An 18,278-nucleotide genomic window follows, 5' to 3' on the forward strand; every position below is an offset into this window, starting at 1 on the left:
CACACCCTTGCAATATATTATATATATATATGTATCATCGTGAACAAATTGTCTAATGTAATTGAAAAAATTGCATTGTCATTGCGAATGGTAGTAGTAGATGTTTAAGTAAAATTTCTAATTCTTTATTAGACCGTCAATAATGTAATATTGTATCAGTTTTCATCACTAGACATTGACCAAAACAAATAAAAGAAACTTCTGAAAGACTAGTCTGGATTCAAAATAAAAGTGCCTTCAAACCAATTTTAATGGGTATTAAAACTCATAACCAAACCACCAAAAAATCACTCAAAAACAACCGGATAGCAGCGGAAACGAGTAGATCCGGCGGCGGAGATGTGTGAGTGGTGGCCGTCGACGGTGGAGGTGGACGAGCAGCCGGTAAAACAGAAGTGCAAACGGGCCGCGGTGGTGACCCTTGGGGTAAAGAAGATTTGAAAATATTTTCTTCTCTTTTTCTTGTTACCTTTCACGTTTCCCAACCAAACCCTAACATAAATAACCCAAAGAGAATAATAACCATATTATTATTTATTTCCTTTTTCCTAAATAATATAAAATAATTATATGTATTTACTTTATCTTTCCTAATTAATTTTATTTTGCCCCATATAATCAATAAATACAAACCCACTCTCCTTATTAAATATATTTTCATTTTTTGAAAATAAATACATACATCATCCCTCTCACTCACAATCATTTTCTTTTTCTCTTTTTTTTTTTTGGCACAAAACTTCACCATTTCTCGAACGAGACCCATTACCATTACTAGCTGGATGTGAGTTTTCAACGTTATTTTGAAACCAACCTAAATTGGGTCAATTTTTTGAGATATAACATTGACCATTTTTCGAATGTTTTGGATGTCACCTTAATTAGTGCACCACAAAGTAGCACCAATTGCCATCCTTTCAATTTTTTGTGCAATAAACCATGTCCAAGATACGATCTCATACTTATGAGTCTAGAATCCTTAAACTAAAAAGGTACAAGATCAAAACAAATAAAAGAAACACTAGAAAGATTAGTTTGGACTTCAAAATAAAACTTAGTCTAAGACTTCACTAATAATCTTTTTTTGGAAAAAAAACTTCTAACATTTCTCTAACCAAGACCAACTACTAGACACACTTTGGGAATTTTCAACATTTTCTTAAGCTTGTCAAAATTGAATCATTTTTCATATGCTATATCATTGACCATTTTTCGAATGTTTTGGGTGCCACTTTAGTGCAAAACAAAAAAGCACCATTCGCGACTCTTAGCTTAATTTTCTGTGTTATAGACCATGCAAAAGATACGATCCTATAATTGTTGATCTAGAATTCCTTAACCAAAGAGGTGCATGACCAAACGAAATTAAAAAAAAACCATAGAAAGACTAATTTGGACCCCTAAATAAAAATTGTGTATGAGATTTCATTGATCAATTTTTTGAGAAAAAACTTCAGCATTTCTCTAATGAGAACAATTACCAACTCGATGTAAATTTTAAGCACTTCTTAAAACTAACCAAAAGGGGGTCATTTTTCATAGGTGTTAATTGGCTATTTATCGAACATTTTGGGTGCACCTTAGTCCACCACAAAGAAGCATCAATTGCGACCATAGTTCAATATCATGTGCTATAGAACATGCAAAAGATACGATCTTACACTTATAAGCCTAAAATCCTTGAACTAAAGAGGTGCATGACCAAAACAAATAAAAGAATCCATAAAAATACTAGTTTAGACCCCAAAATAAAAATTGTGTATGAGGCTTTACTAATCAATTTTTTGGGAACAAACTTCAACTTTCTCGTACACATACTATTTACTAGTTTGTTCTGAATTTTCAGCAGTTTTTTGAACTTGCCAAAATTGGGTCATTTTTCATAGGTGTGCAAGCCATTTTTCGAACATTTGGGTGCCACCTTAGTGCACCACCAAGGAGCAACAAACGTGACCCTTAGCTCAATTTTCTTTGTCATAGACCATAACAAACATACAATCTCACACTTATCATCAGTCTAGAATGCCTGAAATAAAGAGGCACATGACCAAAAAAAAAAAAAAATGAAAGAAATTGTAGAAAGACTAGTTTAGACCCTAAAATAAAAAGTGAGTGTGGGACTTCAGTGATAAATTTTTTTTTGTTAAAAAGCTTAAACATTTCTCTAAATGAGATCAATTACAAGATGGATGTGAATTTTCAACTGGTTTTCTGGACGTTTTGAGTGCTCCCTAAGTCCACCATTAAGGAGCACCAATTGTGACCCTTAGCTCATTTTCTATGTCATAAAACATCCCAAATATATGATCCCACACTTATTCGTCTAGAATCCCTAAACTAAAGAGGTGCATTACCAAAACAAATAAAAGAAACTCTTGAAAGACTAGTTTGAACCCAAAAATAAAAACTAAGCATGTGGCTTGAGTTATCATTTAAAAAAAAAAAAAAACTTACATTCATTTAAATGAGACCAATTGCTAGTTTGGTGTGAATTTTCAACATTTGTGAATATGCCAATTTTCAACACTCATTCCTCTAAATGAGCGGCGGGGAACGACGACGACAAATCTCTTCTTCTTCTTCTCTCTCTCATGCTCCTTCTTCTCTTTTGATTTTTTAATTTAACATAATGAAATGAGTTTATTAAAAGGGGAACTCCCGATGTATCTTGAAAACGTCGGGAAATCCACCCCATTCCCGATGCATAACTAATGGTGTTGGGCATGGTGATCATTTTTTCCAACGTTCTGACGTCGCGCAAAGTAAAGTTAACGATATAATTAATTCTTCAGCCTTGTCCGACACGACACTATAGACGTCAAAAGTACCAAAGGCAGTCCCGACATGCTCAATATAAACGTCGAGGCTTGGCCACATTTTCCCAGCGTGCATGGACACATGGACAATATGTCTATAACAATAACAATACTACTTATGGTTATTTACATATTAGTTATGGTCATTCAAGTGATTGTGGTTCCTATGGTTATATTGACAGTTGTAACATATCGGTTTGCATAAGGAGACCACAACTTCCTCATGAAAGTGATGGAAATTCATACTCAAAGTCTCTATATTATCTAGATTCTTCAAAGTCATCCTCATTAGGGTGGAATATGGTTTGATCCAAGGTATTGTCCTATTGGTAGCATTGAGGTTGATAATGAGATTCATGGATGACATACTTTCAATTATGTTGGAAACTTTTAGTATACTAAAAAATATTATCATTTGAAATCGAACATGATTATTTCTTTTTCTCCTCCTTCGAGATTTGATGTTCCAACTTACTCCTTCACCGGGTTTTCCTATTGCTCTAATTCTTGGTTCACCAGCTCTATGGTCATGTTGCATGCGTGAATTGAGATTCTCAAGTGTGGGGGCTAAGTTCTTTATTTTGTTGACTCTTCCCACATTGTCATAAGCTTGGCCACCCCCATTGAAAAATGTTGGTTTTTGAAAAATTTTAATTAGAAATTTGAGTTGGAAAATGTTGTATTTTAAAAAGAATGAAAAATAGATACTTTTAGATATATCAGTTGAAAATATGGAGAATATCCACGACATTCATTTGATAGTTCCACAATATTTGTCGATGCATTCACATTTACCAATTTTTGTATGGATAATATTCACAAAATGGATATTATCTATGTATGGAAAATTTTGATCGGTTTGTCATTGGGGACAACCATTTTTCAACCCTCGTAATAGTATCATGAGGTTTAGTGTATGCTCTTTTCCATAAACTAGTCTATCTATTCAATGAAAAAAAAAAGAAACTTTCCTGGTGATCATTATCTCCCTTATTTGAATACATTTAACATTAGACCTAAAAAGTTGAGATCTATGAAGAATGTTTAAGTGCCTATTACAACTCCAACCATACCTTACACATTGAAGAAAAAGAAAGAGAGAAGAAAAATGAAGCATGGGCGTAAAAACAAAACTTCACTGAAATGGTAGTGGAAATTGGAAGTAACAAGTACGACGTGACTTTCACTCAAGCTTCCACAACTGCTTCAGCAAATTAGTAAAAAGGGCTGGCAACTAGAAAGTCCTGTGCTCGGTTCTTTCTGGATATATTGCGAATTGCGATAACTTCTCCATTTCTGGGGGAAACGGAGTAGTAGGATGGGGATGGGGATGGGATGGGGGTGGCGAGGGATGAGATAGATAAAATCTCAGAACCTTCCGTCACAGTTTTCAAGGGAGGCGGTGGGTCGGCGACCAAATGGCGGATGATGCACATAATAGTAGCCCTGGGAATTTGGCTTGGCGGTATTCATCTCAATTTTGCTCTAGGCCTCATATCCCTCTTCTACCTCTCCCTGTCCAAAGCCCTCTTGTGAGTTTTGTTTTTCTCATTCTCTCATCCCTTTTTTACCTTTTCCTTTGGGTGCGTCTCTTTCTAATCTCTCTCTCTCTCTTTTTAAGGGTTTTCGCTTTACTTTTGATATTAGTGTTAATTCCTGTCGACCATAAAAGCAAATACGGCCGCGTATTGGCTAGGTATGTTTTGCACCTCTTTTCGTTGGCCCCCCTCTCCTTCTTCTTCTTTCATCAATCTGTTGTCCCCCCTCTCTCTGCTTATAATCTGCTGTTTGCTTTCAGATATATATGTCAAAATGCTTGCAGCTATTTTCCAGTTACTCTACATGTTGAGGATATACATGCGTTTGATACCAATCGTGCTTATGGTTAGTGACTGCTGTTTTTATTTGTTACTTTATTTTTTCATCCCCTTCTACAATTGTTCGGTCTCTCTCTCACCATCGTAGAAGAAATTATTTATTTATTTTTTTAAAAAAACCATAAAAGAAATATGAGAAACGAGATGTTTGGTTATAGGAAACTTGGCTCCTCGTATCTTGTCTTAATACCTTGTTTATGGCACAAGGTTATAATGAGCAAACATGCATGATATCCTATTGGGTGCATTTTGGTTTTTAGTGCCTCTAAGATTACTGAATGAGGCTACACTTCCCAAATTGTTGTGTGGTCGGATTTTTGTGGCTGAGCATGAACCACCACTCTTTTGAGTCGTTTCCAAGTAGTGGAAGGGCTTGAGCAAGAGCTTTGGATTTTATACAACATCTTACGTACTCCACTTTTTTTTTTCAAGTGTTATTGTGTTCTTTCATTGTTTCTCAAGGAAAGCAATTGTTTCTAAAAACAGAAAAAGAAGTGTACTCCTCATAACGTCTCTGGGGCTTATGCCTCAAGGATGTCTTGAAGCCTTTCAAAACATGGATAATCATTTTGTATTTGCGTTTAGTGGTTTCCTTTTTGTTTTCTGCTTCCATTTTGGTTTAGGTGATAAAAAACTTATGTTCTTTCTTTATTTTGTATTACCTAAAGTTTTGTTTCCCAAATAAAAAAAACAAACAAACAAATAAGTTGGTAATAAATTACAATAGTAGGAAACGACAATACAGTAGTCTTCTATCATTGTCCTTGTTTGATAGAGGAATCAACTGAATCCAAAGGAGAAATCTTCACTTTCTTCCTTGGGGGACTGTGCATCTTTTTCCTTATTTTTTATGGATATTTCTTTTATTTAAGAAATCCTTTATTTTCAGAGAAAATATTTGGAAAATACATTTTTTTGAGCAATTTTATTTTCCAATGTTGTAGTTTTTGGTTATGAGCCACATTCAGTTTTACCTATTGGTGTTGTTGCGTTGGCCGACCTTACTGGTTTCATGCCTCTCAAAAAATTGAAAGTCCTTGCAAGTTCTGCTGTAAGACTTCTTTCTTTTCATTCTAGGCATTTACTAGCTTTCTTTGTAACTTCTAATCGTTTCATCATGTGCGGGTATTCTACCAGGTGTTTTATACTCCGTTTTTGAGGCACATATGGACATGGATGGGCCTAACGCCAGCGACAAGGAAAAATTTTATCTCCCTCTTGGCAGCTGGCTATAGTTGCATCATTGTGCCTGGTGGAGTACAAGAGACATTTCATATGGAGCATAATTCGGAGGTCTTTATCCATCCTTTCTTTACCTGTAAATTTTGACATTGATTCTTCTATCTTTATTTGATTTATTTACACTTTCCTCCATTTTATTAGAAGGTTAAGGCTTATCCACTTGCACAATGGAGCCAAGATAGATAAAACTCTAGTCCCTTCTTGTTTGTCTATTTTGAACTTAGCCAGAGCATTGCTAAATTTTCTCTCTTTTTCTTCTACATTCTCCTATTTTCTAGTATCAAAAGGTAGATATAACTGCTGGATTTTGCTGCTTCAAGCATTCTGGAGTTACTTTTCCTTTGTGATCAGTGCTAGATGAGTTTGTTTTTTGTAATTTTTTGGGGTCTTAATCTAGTTGAGATGTCTGAGATGCTCCTGATCCTTGATCCTTGGTTTCTTTGCTCATTGTATGTTCCTCTTGTACTTTGAGCTTTTGTCTCCTTATTAATATATTAATGAAAGAGGTTGTTTCCTTTTCAAAAAATAATGGTGCTTAGTATGGAGCATGTAAGCCTTAAATTAATTAATAACATTTTACAAATCCTCAATTGGTATGAACAAGTATTGTTGAACATAATAGTTATATAAAAATTAAAAAGTAACAAATTCCCACACTAAACAAAAAATCTACTTCACTACTATTATTAATAGGATGGACTTATAAACATTTTTATCAATAAAGTCATAGTAGTAGTAAGAGTCAATGTTTTCGAGGCAACCCATGGTTCACTCCTAAGGCGAGATGTGAGGCAAACCAAAGCCATTGATGGTGAGGCAACAAGGCTACAGCAAAAGAATATCCTTTCAGAAAGATCCTTGGATTGACAATTAGTCTTATGTTCATGTCTTCCTCGTCTTTTCAGGATAGCATTGTTGCCCGATGGGTATGTATTTGACCCTTAGGATGGTGAAACTTTATCATGAGTAGTTTTCTTTAGAAGACTGTTGAAAGAAGTTGAAATTCAAGATTTTGAGCCATTACTACAAATCGGCATTGGTGGTTCACAAATAAAAACCAAATATGTCTAATTCTAACTCCTTCTTGTGCTAGTTGCTTCACAACATTCATGAAAATGGCCCTAACCATTAGCACTTCTGGAAACAGATCTTTTGAAGTATGGTGGCAGATGAACCATCATGGGTTGGCCTAATGTGTAAAAAGGTCATTACTTAACTAAGAGGTCATGGGTTCGATCCATGGTGGCCATCTACCTAGGAAATAATTTTCTATGAGTTTCCTTGACAGCCAAATGTTGTAGGGTTAGGCGGGTTGTTCCGTGAGATTAGTTGAGGTTCGCGTAAGCTGGCCCGAACACTCATGGATATAAAAAGAAATATATGGTGGCAGACGAATACATTTTTGGTTAGACACTTGGATTGTTGATTCTTCTCTAAAAGTTGATATTCCTTTTCTATTCAACATAGGTTCTCCCTCCAATTGTTTGGTTTATGATAATTGGGATGGTAATTTTCGTTCATGGAACATTATCTTTCGATCATCGCTCATAGATGAAGATCGTTCAAAGATGAGATTCTTGTTTCTCGGATCTTTACAGGTAAAAAAGTGAAATTTGGAAGTCTGGGACTCTTAAAAGAATCAACATTCTTATTTGGATAATGAGTTCTGGATTGCAGAATTGTTTTGAGCTTTCTTGAAAGAAATCTTCCTTTGCATTGCCATCACCTTTTATTTGCTTTCTTTGCATGAAGTATAGGGACACCTTGCAACATTTATTTTTTGATTCTATTTATTGAAGGCAATGTTGGTGGAAACCCTCCACGCATCCCACTATTGTTCCTTTATTAGTTGGTCTCAGATGTGGCATTAGCGTCCAAACTTTTGTGGTCTAATGTGGTCTAATGGGCTGAAAGAGTGCAACTAGAGAGTTCAAGTCTCTTCCTTAGGATGACCGTTTTGGTTCAGCTTGTCTGAAAGCCTCCCCTCATGATGTTCTTTCTCTAAAAGCTTGGCAAACTACTCTATTTGGGATATTTGTCTTAATTGGAATGCTTTAATGGAAGTGTCTGTTTCCTTTTAAAAAAAACTTTTGATTATAAGAACAATATCTATCGACATTCTGTTACGGGAAAAAATGTTGAGGTGGTCGCAACACTAAAAGAAAGATGATTTTTTTCTTCAAAAAAAGAAGGAAACAGAAGAAAAGAGAAAATAAGAAGTCCGTATTTCTCTTACCACCACAAAATTAGGAAACAAAAGAGGAGAAAGCCTGCAGCTACCATTCAGGTCGGTATTTCTCTTGTCCCATTGATGATAAAATTAAGTTTGTTCTAGTGTGTCACTTCTTGCTTTTAAAGTGTAAACTTGTCAAATTCTGAGGTTTTAGCTTCAGAATAATTTGTCAGATCATTTTAATGTCCTAAGCAATGCCTTTTGGTCTTTTTGTACTCTAACCCCCCCCCCCCGGCACACACACACCAAATAAGGAAAATAATTGTCCAAAAATGGGTCCAGTTAGAGGTAGGACGGTGGTCTGGCTTGGCGGGAGTTCTTAGTTAGAGTAGATTATGGATTATGTAAGGAATCATTATGGATGCAGTAGGTCGATTAATATAAAATAAAATAACACTAACAGCAACAATAGTCACGAGCCTCCTTTTGTTTGGTTGAGGCATAAATCCTGAGACACCTCAAAGCCCTCTTGCTAAAGGCTTATGGTTAACATTCAGGGAGAGGAAAAGGAAATGTAATTAGTAGAACTTCTTGCTTTTCTGTAAAGTTGGGTTGCAGTAATCATTCTCATTCCATGAGAAGCTTGGCAGGATTGACAATTCTGAAATTCACTTTGTAGACTGTCTTCCTCAAGACAAGACGAGGATTTGTTCGTATAGCGATGGAGATGGGTACACCACTGGTCCCAGTTTTCTGCTTTGGTCAGGTATTTTTCTAATGTTTTCGTAGTGTTATATTTCTCGTGCTATAATTTGTATTTTAAAATTTGATTTTGATCAGTTTCCTCCAAATTCATGTAGTCAAGTGTCTATCAATGGTGGAAACCTGGTGGTAAGTTTTTCTCCAATTTTCAAGAGCAATCAAGTTCACACCAATTGTCTTCTGGGGAGTTTTTGGGTATGTGTATATTTTCTCGCCGAGTCTTCACAAATATCATGCTCTTCTCTTATCTTACCATGCTGTTCTTGTCCATCTTGCTAAAAAAGAAAGAGCACGTCTTGTTAAATGGTTGCGTGGTTGCATTGTTGTATGATTGTATCTAGATTATTGCTTTTAGGAGTCTACTTTAAATATATGTATTTTTAGTCATTATATCATCAATTGTGCACAAAACTTCTAGCTTCGGAGTCGAAGCTCTATTATGTGCTCATAACACAAACACTCCATTTTAGTTAGTGTCTAGTGTCGGACACAGACAAACACCTGTCCAACATGAAAATTTACATGTCCTATTCTTATTTGTTGTTTTCAATTTTAAACATGCGGGCCATGTTTGGGATACTTCCTGGACACGTCTAAACAATTCTTTTAAAGAATAAAGACAAAACAGCCCAACCTTTCTTGTTGCGAATTTAAAGCCCAAATCAATTATATGTTGAAAGATGGGGGAAGCCCCTTTTTAAAACCAGATTTTCTTTAAAAAACTGAAGTTAGGAACCTTGGGTTTCATCTCTTATAATTGTTAATTAACTTCATTCTTAAATCATCCATTGACCTAAAAGTTTAAGTTGACGATGGAAGACAAATTTAATATTATGTCATCTAACACTCACCCTCACTTGTGGGTCTGTAATTTGTAGAAGACCCATTCTTGCCCTTCACTTCATAGGGATACTCTCCTGCAATCAGGGATGCCTATTGTAGGCTTTTGTTGAACCTTCTAGGAGTTGCATAGACTGCAACTTGAGGCAAGCTGAGTTTGGGTGTCATTAACAACCATGTAATTGCTCAACTGTTCAGGATTTATGATTATTGTTATTATTTTCTTTTGTGTATTTCCCTTTCGCAGGTTTTTTGAAATCTATTTATTTTTCTACCTAAAAGGTCATTATGTACTCTGAATTATTATATTTAATAAATATAAAATTAACAGGTGCCATTAACAACCTCGTAATTGCTCAACAATTCAGGATGTCAGTGTTGACACTGCACAGTCAATATTGAATTATATATTTAGTTATTTTTTTGGGAAATTGGACCGGGCAAAACTAACTTCGCGCCAGCCTTGGGCTTTAGTTTGGTAAAAATGTTGTATACATGCAATTTATTTTGAGAAATTTGCCTCAAGAGGAGGAGGAACAAGATGATCCATGAAAAAGTTCAATAGTATGTTATAACATTGGGATCAAGTGTGTTGGTTGGTGATCTTTGGTTTTGTTCGTAAGTTAATCTATCTAGTTCTAATTTCATCGTTACCTGCCTATCATTGAATATTGTTGTGTTTTCAGATCGCCTCTTCCTTATAGGCGGCAGATGCATGTGGTGGTGGGAAGACCCATTGAGGTGAAGAAAAATCCAAATCCAACGAGTGATGAGGTAGGTGTCTCAAAGGTCCATTAACAATTTAACATATATGCTAGAATGATTGCAATTCTTTACGAACGTTTAAGCATACATAATATTGACGTCAAAGAATCTCTCTTTTTGGTCCTCTATGGAACTCCACCGCCCAACTTTGTTTGGCTAGATGAGTGCTGAGAAAGAGAGGTAGTGGGGGAGCTGAGGGGTCAAAACTAGTTGCCTTACTTTTTGAATTTAACAATCATAAGTAGGATTCAAACCGATTGTTTGAGTAAGTTCTTTAGAATTATCTGCTTAGGGGGATCATTTACCAAGTCCTGTATTTCATTATTCTTACAACTATCATGGTAAGTCCCATATCTCTTACATGGTTTTTATCAGGTGCTTGATTTACACGGTCGGTTTGTTGAAGCACTCGAAAGTATGTTTGAAAGGTATAAAGGACAGCTTGGCTATGATGATCTGCAGTTAAATGTCCTTTGATTAAAGGTTGAGAGATTTATTTGGTCCAACTTCAATCAATCCTGTACTCATCTCTTGTATTCAAGAATATCTGTAGCAATGATCGGAGTGCCCATTATTATACATTCGAGATCTTTTGGCAAATGATGTGGGGTCCAGCAGAATAGAAAACCAGGGTTTTAAATCTTTGAGAATAATACACTTAAATGGAATTCGAATTCAGTTATGAAATGTTGTAGGATAAACCAACCCTTGTTGAATTAGAAATGATGATCATAAGATGGTTCGATTAATAATTTAATCTTTAATATTTTGTAGTCGGATGCTATAATGGTTTACAAATTGAAGGTTTTAACTCAAACCATGCTCGAAAACTTCGAGGATGGTGATTTTAGAAAAATAATAAATCACTAACAGTTGAATTTTGAAGCATTGTAGGATGAAATATATGTTTCGAATTTTCTTTTATTTTCAATATGTGCATTCTTACCTCAATATCAATCTGCATGTTATTGATCTAACAATAAAATAAATTAATAAAAATATATATTTACTATAATTATTTTTTAAAAAATAAACTTTCAAATATAAATACCACTTTAGCAATACAATGGTTCTAAAATCGCTTTTTGTATTAAATTGAAAATTAATTTTAAGAGTTTGTTATCAATTATAGATTTGATTTTTGAGAAAGGGTAGTTTAGATATGATTTTAAAAAAATTGATCGAATTTTAAACAGGTAGTAAGCTTTTTAAATTAATCTTCATAATTTAGAATTGATCTTTATAACCCTTATGTTTGATTCAAGGTTAATTTAAAGTTGTCTAGTTATTCATTTATTTTCTATTTGAGAAACAATTATTTAATTAATTAATTACAGTATAAATGTACTTCTATTTATTTTATTTTATAACTCATATACCTTTATATATATATATATATATATATAAAAGAATTTACGAAAACCATCTAACTCGGATATAATAATAGAAGCATTGCATTTTAACAGAAGAATGGTATGCGGTAATATTGAGGCCATCGATGTTTCGCAACCACTTGTGGAGGTCCAAGTTCTGATGGCGATCGCTCTCCTTCAAGGCGTGCACCTCCTGCGCGAGATAAACTAGAAATAGACAACCTCCAATTCAAATTTCTGAAGAATCACGTTATTGAAACGGACAATCGGATTGGAAACGGTATCATATAGGTGTGATTTTTAGGGTTTCTTTCTGGGTTGCATGTTCGTAAAATTACAACCACACATCAAATCAGCAATTTCAGGTTTGAATCCCCAAGCATGCAGCTCCTTCTCTTTTCCAGATTAACCCATTAGCATCTGCATCTCATACCGTTTCCCCGTCTTCTCCCCCTCAAAATGCATATCATATAATACTACCTTGTCTCTCTTTTTCGTCAATTTTAGGAAAATGTGTGCATGCTGTTCCGTTTATTTGATTCGATTGATGCAGGGAGGGCACGAGAAGCGAATCTTAGGGTTAGGTTTTTCCATAAAAGTTAAGATGAGGATCATGGGTTGAGCGTTTTGTATAGGAAGTTGCTGTCATCTACCGAGTATTGATACTTTCATGTCTTATTTCTCATAGACGCCAACTCCTTTTTACGGATTTCTGGGTTGGGTTTCCCTTTTATTAAGTGCAGCATTTTTTTCCCCTTATCTGTCTTCTGAAAATTACGTGTTGCATTCTTTCCTTCATTTCTTAAACTTTCTTCTGGAAACCTAACTTCCATTAGTATTTACTTGTAGGATTCTGATTCTTCCGTTGGAACTGAAGATGTGTGACGCGAAGGAGAAACAGGAATCTGTACAAGATGTGTCAACTGCTTTAAGTGAAGGAAACCAAGTTAATGCAAAAGAAGATGAGCTCCATGATTCTCTCTCTGTGCCAGCTGAGGCAACTCCAAACTCTTGCGAAAAAGAGATTGATTCACCTGGAACTTGTGTACAGGAAATTGTACCTCTTGAGGATAATTTAGAAAAACCTACAATTCTTCAGCAATCCAATCAAATTTCTGGGCATTCACTTCCCATGGATTATGACCAAGAGTTGGATAAGTCTGTTGCAGAACCTGCTTCCGATGTCAAGTCTGGCCCTGTTGAGTTACCCTCGAGGGATCTAGATGCTGCTGTTTCCAGCTCTCCCCTAGAAACTGTTCAGTCCTCCATAGATGCCAAATCTGAGGCCTCTAAGATGCCTGAAATTAAAACCTGTTCTCTTGATGATGCTTCAACAGTGAGTCACGATGAACCTGTAACTCCCCATCCAGTGTCATCTTGTGTAAAAGCTGAAACAGAAAATGCCATAGAATTGAAGGTCAATGAAGACATTGTTACTACACCACATAATGGGGATTCAAACATGAATCACTCGTTTCTTTTGGATGAAAATCATATTGCTGAAGGTAGTGAATCAGGAACAGAAGAAGAGCAATCTGCTTTCATGAAGGAGCTTGAGAACTTCTTCAGAGAAAGAAGCTTGGAATTCAAACCTCCTAAGTTCTATGGAGAGGGTCTGAATTGCCTCAAGTAATATTTTTATTCTTCTTTACTGTAGCATGATTTACATCATCCAATAGGAAATGGAGTTCTCAGCTCACATTTTGAACTTTTTATTATAAGGTTGTGGAGGGCTGTGACTAGATTGGGAGGCTATGACAAGGTATTTTTTGTTCTTTCTGTAATGACCACAATGTTTCTTGCTTCAATGATGACATGTTTGGATCGTGTGAAATCTAATATAAATATTTCAAAGATGCTTTTAGTTCCCATGTGACTTTTTGTTTAGGGCTTAAGCTGCCTCGTACACATTGAGGCTATAAAATGCATTTGAGTTAGCACGGACACTTTAGTTTGGATAGTGTGTTCGTGTCGGACACTTGGACACTTTGACACTTGGTGGACACCTTTTGTACCTTTTTAGTGCAGCAAATGTATTAGATTTGCATAGAACATTCATTGATTAGACTAAAAAGGCGTATATATGACAATGATAATAACTTTTGGGCATGGAATACATCAAGCTCAGTTTTTTAAGCATATAAATGCATCAATTCATTTACTATGAATTTTCTTTTACTATAAATATGATATATATACTTTAAATATGAATATTTTAATAAATGTGTCCTTGCCTTGTCGTGTCCTAGATTTTTAAAATATGGTGTGTCGTCGTGTCCGCGTCATGTCGTATTCATGTCTCGTATCTGTCTTCGTGCTTCTTTGGCTACTGTGCCTAAATTTAATGGTCGAGAAAATGAACATGGTATTTATATCTTCATGCAAAGTGTTTTAACTGCTCCCCTTCATCAACCTTAGGGCATAGGTAGTTAGGGGAGAAAATTGCGGGTGTATGATTTACTTTTTTATTTTGCTTTCTTCTCATGATATTTCTTGTTTCATTTGATTCAATTGTTTTTTTGGCTCTGAAATCTTATTTTTGACACATCCATCACTGGCATCCTTTCTGGACAGGTGACTTCATGCAAGTTGTGGCGTCAAGTAGGAGAGTCTTTCAAGCCTCCAAAGTAAGGACACAATTGGTAGTCTAATATCAAAATTTTCCTACGTGTGACACTGAGGGAGACAAGTTGCTGCTTTTCCCAATCATATTTTTCGAATTGTTAATTTAGCTTATGTTCTTTCACCTGTCTTTCTTATTGAGTAAAATTAGTTATAGTGCCTGAAATCTTGAACAGCATAGCCTAATGCCCAACCTAATTCCGGTTTACATTTATACTAAATCATTGTTGACAAATTCTTCAGGTAGTTTGAAGAATAAATGGTATCATGGTATCTGAGTTGTAACATCTCCATTTTAGGAGGATTTTTCTTTATCTTTTACATTACCTCATCTTTCAGCCTATATATGATAAGCATTCTTTTTTTTTTGGTTCTACAGGACATGCACAACAGTTTCATGGACATTTCGAGGATTTTATGAGAAGGTGATGGCGAAAAGATATTTTCTTTGAATATTTGTGTATTTCCATTGATGTATTTATATCCATCTTTTGTATGTGCATCCTATGGGATTTTCATAGTCACAGGTTTCTTACAAATAAAAGGTTAGGGGATTATTAATACTTCTTGTGGGTCATTTGAAGTTTTGTAATGTAAATATAATCCATTGCACTTGTTTCAAATGGATGAAGTTTTAAATCCATGTTTTCTTTCTTACCATAGCAAGTATTTTTTCAATTTATTATCTGAGTTTTGTTGCACTCGTTTTACCCTTAGCTTTGTATCAAGGTGTCTCCAATCTCTATCTACTGCTTAGAAGCTCATGGAAAGAGAAACGTATATAGTTGCATAAGTTATCTAACACAATACTTTTGGTTGTAACTTCTCAATTTTTTTTAGGCTCTTCTTGATTATGAGAGGCATAAAACCAATGGTGGTGAACTTAGTGTACCTATTGCTTCCAACTCAGAACCGATGAGTATTGAAAACCAGGTATTGCAGAATTTCAAGCTCTGGACTTATATTATTTTATTTCTTCATGACGAATAGCTAATATTTTTTGGGCAAATTTATTTCTGTTATATTTTATATATGATAGCTATTATGGTGTTTTTTGCTCGTAAGAGGTAAGAGAGTTGAAGGTTACATACAACGCATTTCATTTCATAGATTCAGGGCTAGTGACTGGTTTCAACTATTATTTAGTTTTTTTCACACTTTTATATGACTTGTGTTTAGCGATACTTGGTTATACCAAATTTGGATTTGAAAAAGGTTTTTAATTCACTATCAGAGGCTTACTCCCCATTTTCCTTGTTGAGCTTTTGCCTTACCTCTCCGTGAGGAAAAGGTCTTCTTTAGTCTTTTAAGACATTGGTCAGAGACTCCCAAATTTTGGTGGGAAATTGTGTCAGGCTTTGATAGATGATTGATATCTCTAGAAGCTTACTTATTCCGTAAAAGTACAACATTCCATCAAAGAAAATTTTCAATAGACAAATAGTGTTCAATAAAATCATTGGTATTAGTCCTGCCAATAGCCACTGGCTAACCAAAAAGTGTATTTTCTTTGAATTTTTTAACGTCCATAGCTTAGATACGAACAAAAAGAAGCTGAATCATGAGGATGGGTTTGAGGAGCTAACCAAAGATCTGGAATAAGAGAAGACATCCAGTCCGAGGTCATCTTAAATGTTGCATATGTTAGATCATAAAAAATAGTGGGGGCTAGTTTTAGGAAGTATAGGTGTTATTTGTTAATAATGCTGGTGTTATTGATCCTGCTCATGTTTGTGTTATATTGCCCCGAGGAAATAGCATCCTGCTAATAATTGTTTGCCTCAAGGATATACCTAAGAGTCTAACTAGTACACGATTGAACAAATTAATGTACATACAGTCAAATTTCTTCAGTAATTTTATACATCCTGATTTTCTCTCACACAACTTTAATCAGGGATCCGGATCAGGTAGAGCACGAAGAGATGCTGCTGCACGTGCCATGCAAGGTTGGCACTCACAACGTCTTCTGGGAAATGGTGAAGTTAGTGACCCTATTATCAAGGTCTGGTGAATGCTGTGTTTCATGGATTGTTTTCTCTTGTGCATCCTCAATTTATTCCCTTACCATCCTTTTCCAATGGAGTATCATGTTTAATAATCTCTGTAGGACAAGAACTCACTCTCAATGCAGAAAAGGGAAAAACAACTAAAAAGCATTGGTAAGCTTCTTTTGTGTTCTTCACAGCTAGGATGGCTGCATATCTGTAATTCTTTCTTCCTCTGGTTACAACTATTATTAATAATTTTTGGTTGATGTAGGTCTTCTTAAACGTAAGAAACCATCTTACATGGAGCACTCCATGAAATCAGCACGTACAAAATCACCAAAACCACAGTTAGTAAACTCTTTATATGGATTTTTATTTGTGCATGTAAGAAAACATTGGATGGAATGTTGGTAAAAAAATTCCTGTTTGTGGCTTAGGTTGGACGTAGCAGTAGTTGATATTGGACAACCAGCCGACTGGGTCAAGGTCAATGTGCAGAAAACTGTAAGTTGCGGAAGTATGTTTTAATGAAAAACACCAGTAATAATGATCATAGAGCCAACTCACGTAGTTCCGTTCTTGTGGCAGAAAGATTGTTATGAGGTCTATGCATTAGTTCCTGGACTACTCCGCGAGGAGGTACATCATTTCTGTTTTATGCCTTTTCATCATTTGCAATGTGTACAGTTGTCATGGAGAAACCATTTAATTTGTTTTTCTATTTTATTTAATCAATAAAAACTTCTAAGAAGTTCAATGGACAACGTATTTGCTTGGGTTTTTTTTTTTTCTTGCAATGGTTAAGAGAGATGAGCATCTTCTATCTGTTTGCTGTTCTAGCAGCCTTTGGCTTGTGAGGCCTTGTGCTATGAGCTCAAGGCATCTTTACTTTTAACCTTTTTTTATTGTTTTGGTCTGAATTAGTACATATGTTTCAGTGTTGTCCGAGCAGTGTGTAAATCTTTTCCAAATTCTGTTTCTGCAGGTGCGTGTTCAGTCTGATCCGGCAGGACGCTTGGTCATTAGTGGTGACCCTGAACATCCTGATAATCCATGGGGTGTCACACCCTTCAAAAAGGTCCTTACTGACCGTAACTTTATTAAGAAGCAGTTTATTTTAGTAACCAGGATTACCCTCAACAATTTACATTATCGTTGAAATTTACAAGACTTCCTACGTTTTCTCACTCTAATCTGCTTTATTTCCCTAATTTCCTCACCTCGGACCTTCAAATTCTTTGCCTGGAAAGAGGCTGAAGAAATATTCAATGCGTGTTTTTCAACGATTAAAATTAATCTTGTGAATTTAGAAAAAATATTCAATGCTTATTTTTTATTGCAGGTGGTCAGCCTACCGTCAAGGATTGATCCACACCAGACTTCTGCCGTTGTCACCTTACATGGACAGTTGTTTGTTCGTGTTCCATTTGAACAGTTGGAATGAATGCATTACATAACCACTCAACTGAAGCTCGATGTTCAAACCAATCTTGTAGTTTGACGTGTTAGTCTGTTTTATAATGTTAATACAGTTTGACAGTGGCAAAAGACCGTTTAGATAGGCAGGAAACATGATTTTGTTTTGTTTTGTAAGATCTTTGATAGTGGTTAGCTAGTATCGAAAAGCTATTAATGTATCTTATGTGAACTCCTAATCTAAGTATCCTTTACGGCGTATTTATAGTAGCAAGGATACTACTGCTCATTTTTTCTTGTTGACGGTTGCATCATTTTAGCCCTAGGAAAAAGGAGTACACCAATTGGGAGTATACTGTAACAAATCTTGTAGATGACAGCATTGAAATAGGAAAGCAGAT

The 18,278-nt window shown here is 35.4% G+C and overlaps 2 protein-coding genes across 2 annotated transcripts; both read left to right on the top strand.

The window, feature by feature from the left end:
- The first annotated feature begins 4,154 nt into the window (after positions 1-4,154).
- Positions 4,155-11,248, top strand: LOC116405931 (diacylglycerol O-acyltransferase 2D-like). The gene is given in 10 exon segments (XM_031889676.1): positions 4,155-4,348; positions 4,438-4,512; positions 4,615-4,700; positions 5,638-5,744; positions 5,831-5,986; positions 8,788-8,874; positions 8,969-8,999; positions 9,002-9,065; positions 10,397-10,484; positions 10,851-11,248. Coding segments are annotated over 10 exon segments (903 nt in total). The 5' UTR covers positions 4,155-4,241; the 3' UTR covers positions 10,953-11,248.
- Positions 11,249-11,918: 670 nt separating this feature from the next.
- LOC101205984 (AT-rich interactive domain-containing protein 3) lies at positions 11,919-18,174 on the top strand. Its single transcript, XM_004146135.3, has 13 exons — positions 11,919-12,213; positions 12,698-13,477; positions 13,571-13,610; positions 14,423-14,475; positions 14,850-14,895; positions 15,311-15,403; positions 16,368-16,475; positions 16,581-16,632; positions 16,733-16,808; positions 16,899-16,965; positions 17,050-17,100; positions 17,447-17,539; positions 17,804-18,174. Exons 2-13 carry the CDS (start codon positions 12,726-12,728, stop codon positions 17,903-17,905), a joined length of 1,533 nt encoding a protein of 510 aa, XP_004146183.1. The 5' UTR covers positions 11,919-12,213; positions 12,698-12,725; the 3' UTR covers positions 17,906-18,174.
- The last annotated feature ends 104 nt before the right edge of the window (positions 18,175-18,278 follow it).

This window comes from Cucumis sativus, unplaced genomic scaffold (genome assembly GCF_000004075.3).
Source record: "Cucumis sativus cultivar 9930 unplaced genomic scaffold, Cucumber_9930_V3 scaffold46, whole genome shotgun sequence".
Taxonomy (NCBI): domain Eukaryota; kingdom Viridiplantae; phylum Streptophyta; class Magnoliopsida; order Cucurbitales; family Cucurbitaceae; genus Cucumis; species Cucumis sativus.

Excerpts from the sequence above, each read along its gene's own strand:
- LOC101205984 (XM_004146135.3), top strand. The coding sequence starts at position 12,726 with ATGTGTGACGCGAAGGAGAAACAGGAATCTGTACAAGATGTGTCAACT. Across the intron at positions 16,476-16,580 it reads TTAGTGACCCTATTATCAAG|GACAAGAACTCACTCTCAAT; the intron begins GTCTGGTGAATG and ends TAATCTCTGTAG. Across the intron at positions 16,966-17,049 it reads AGGTCAATGTGCAGAAAACT|AAAGATTGTTATGAGGTCTA; the intron begins GTAAGTTGCGGA and ends TTCTTGTGGCAG.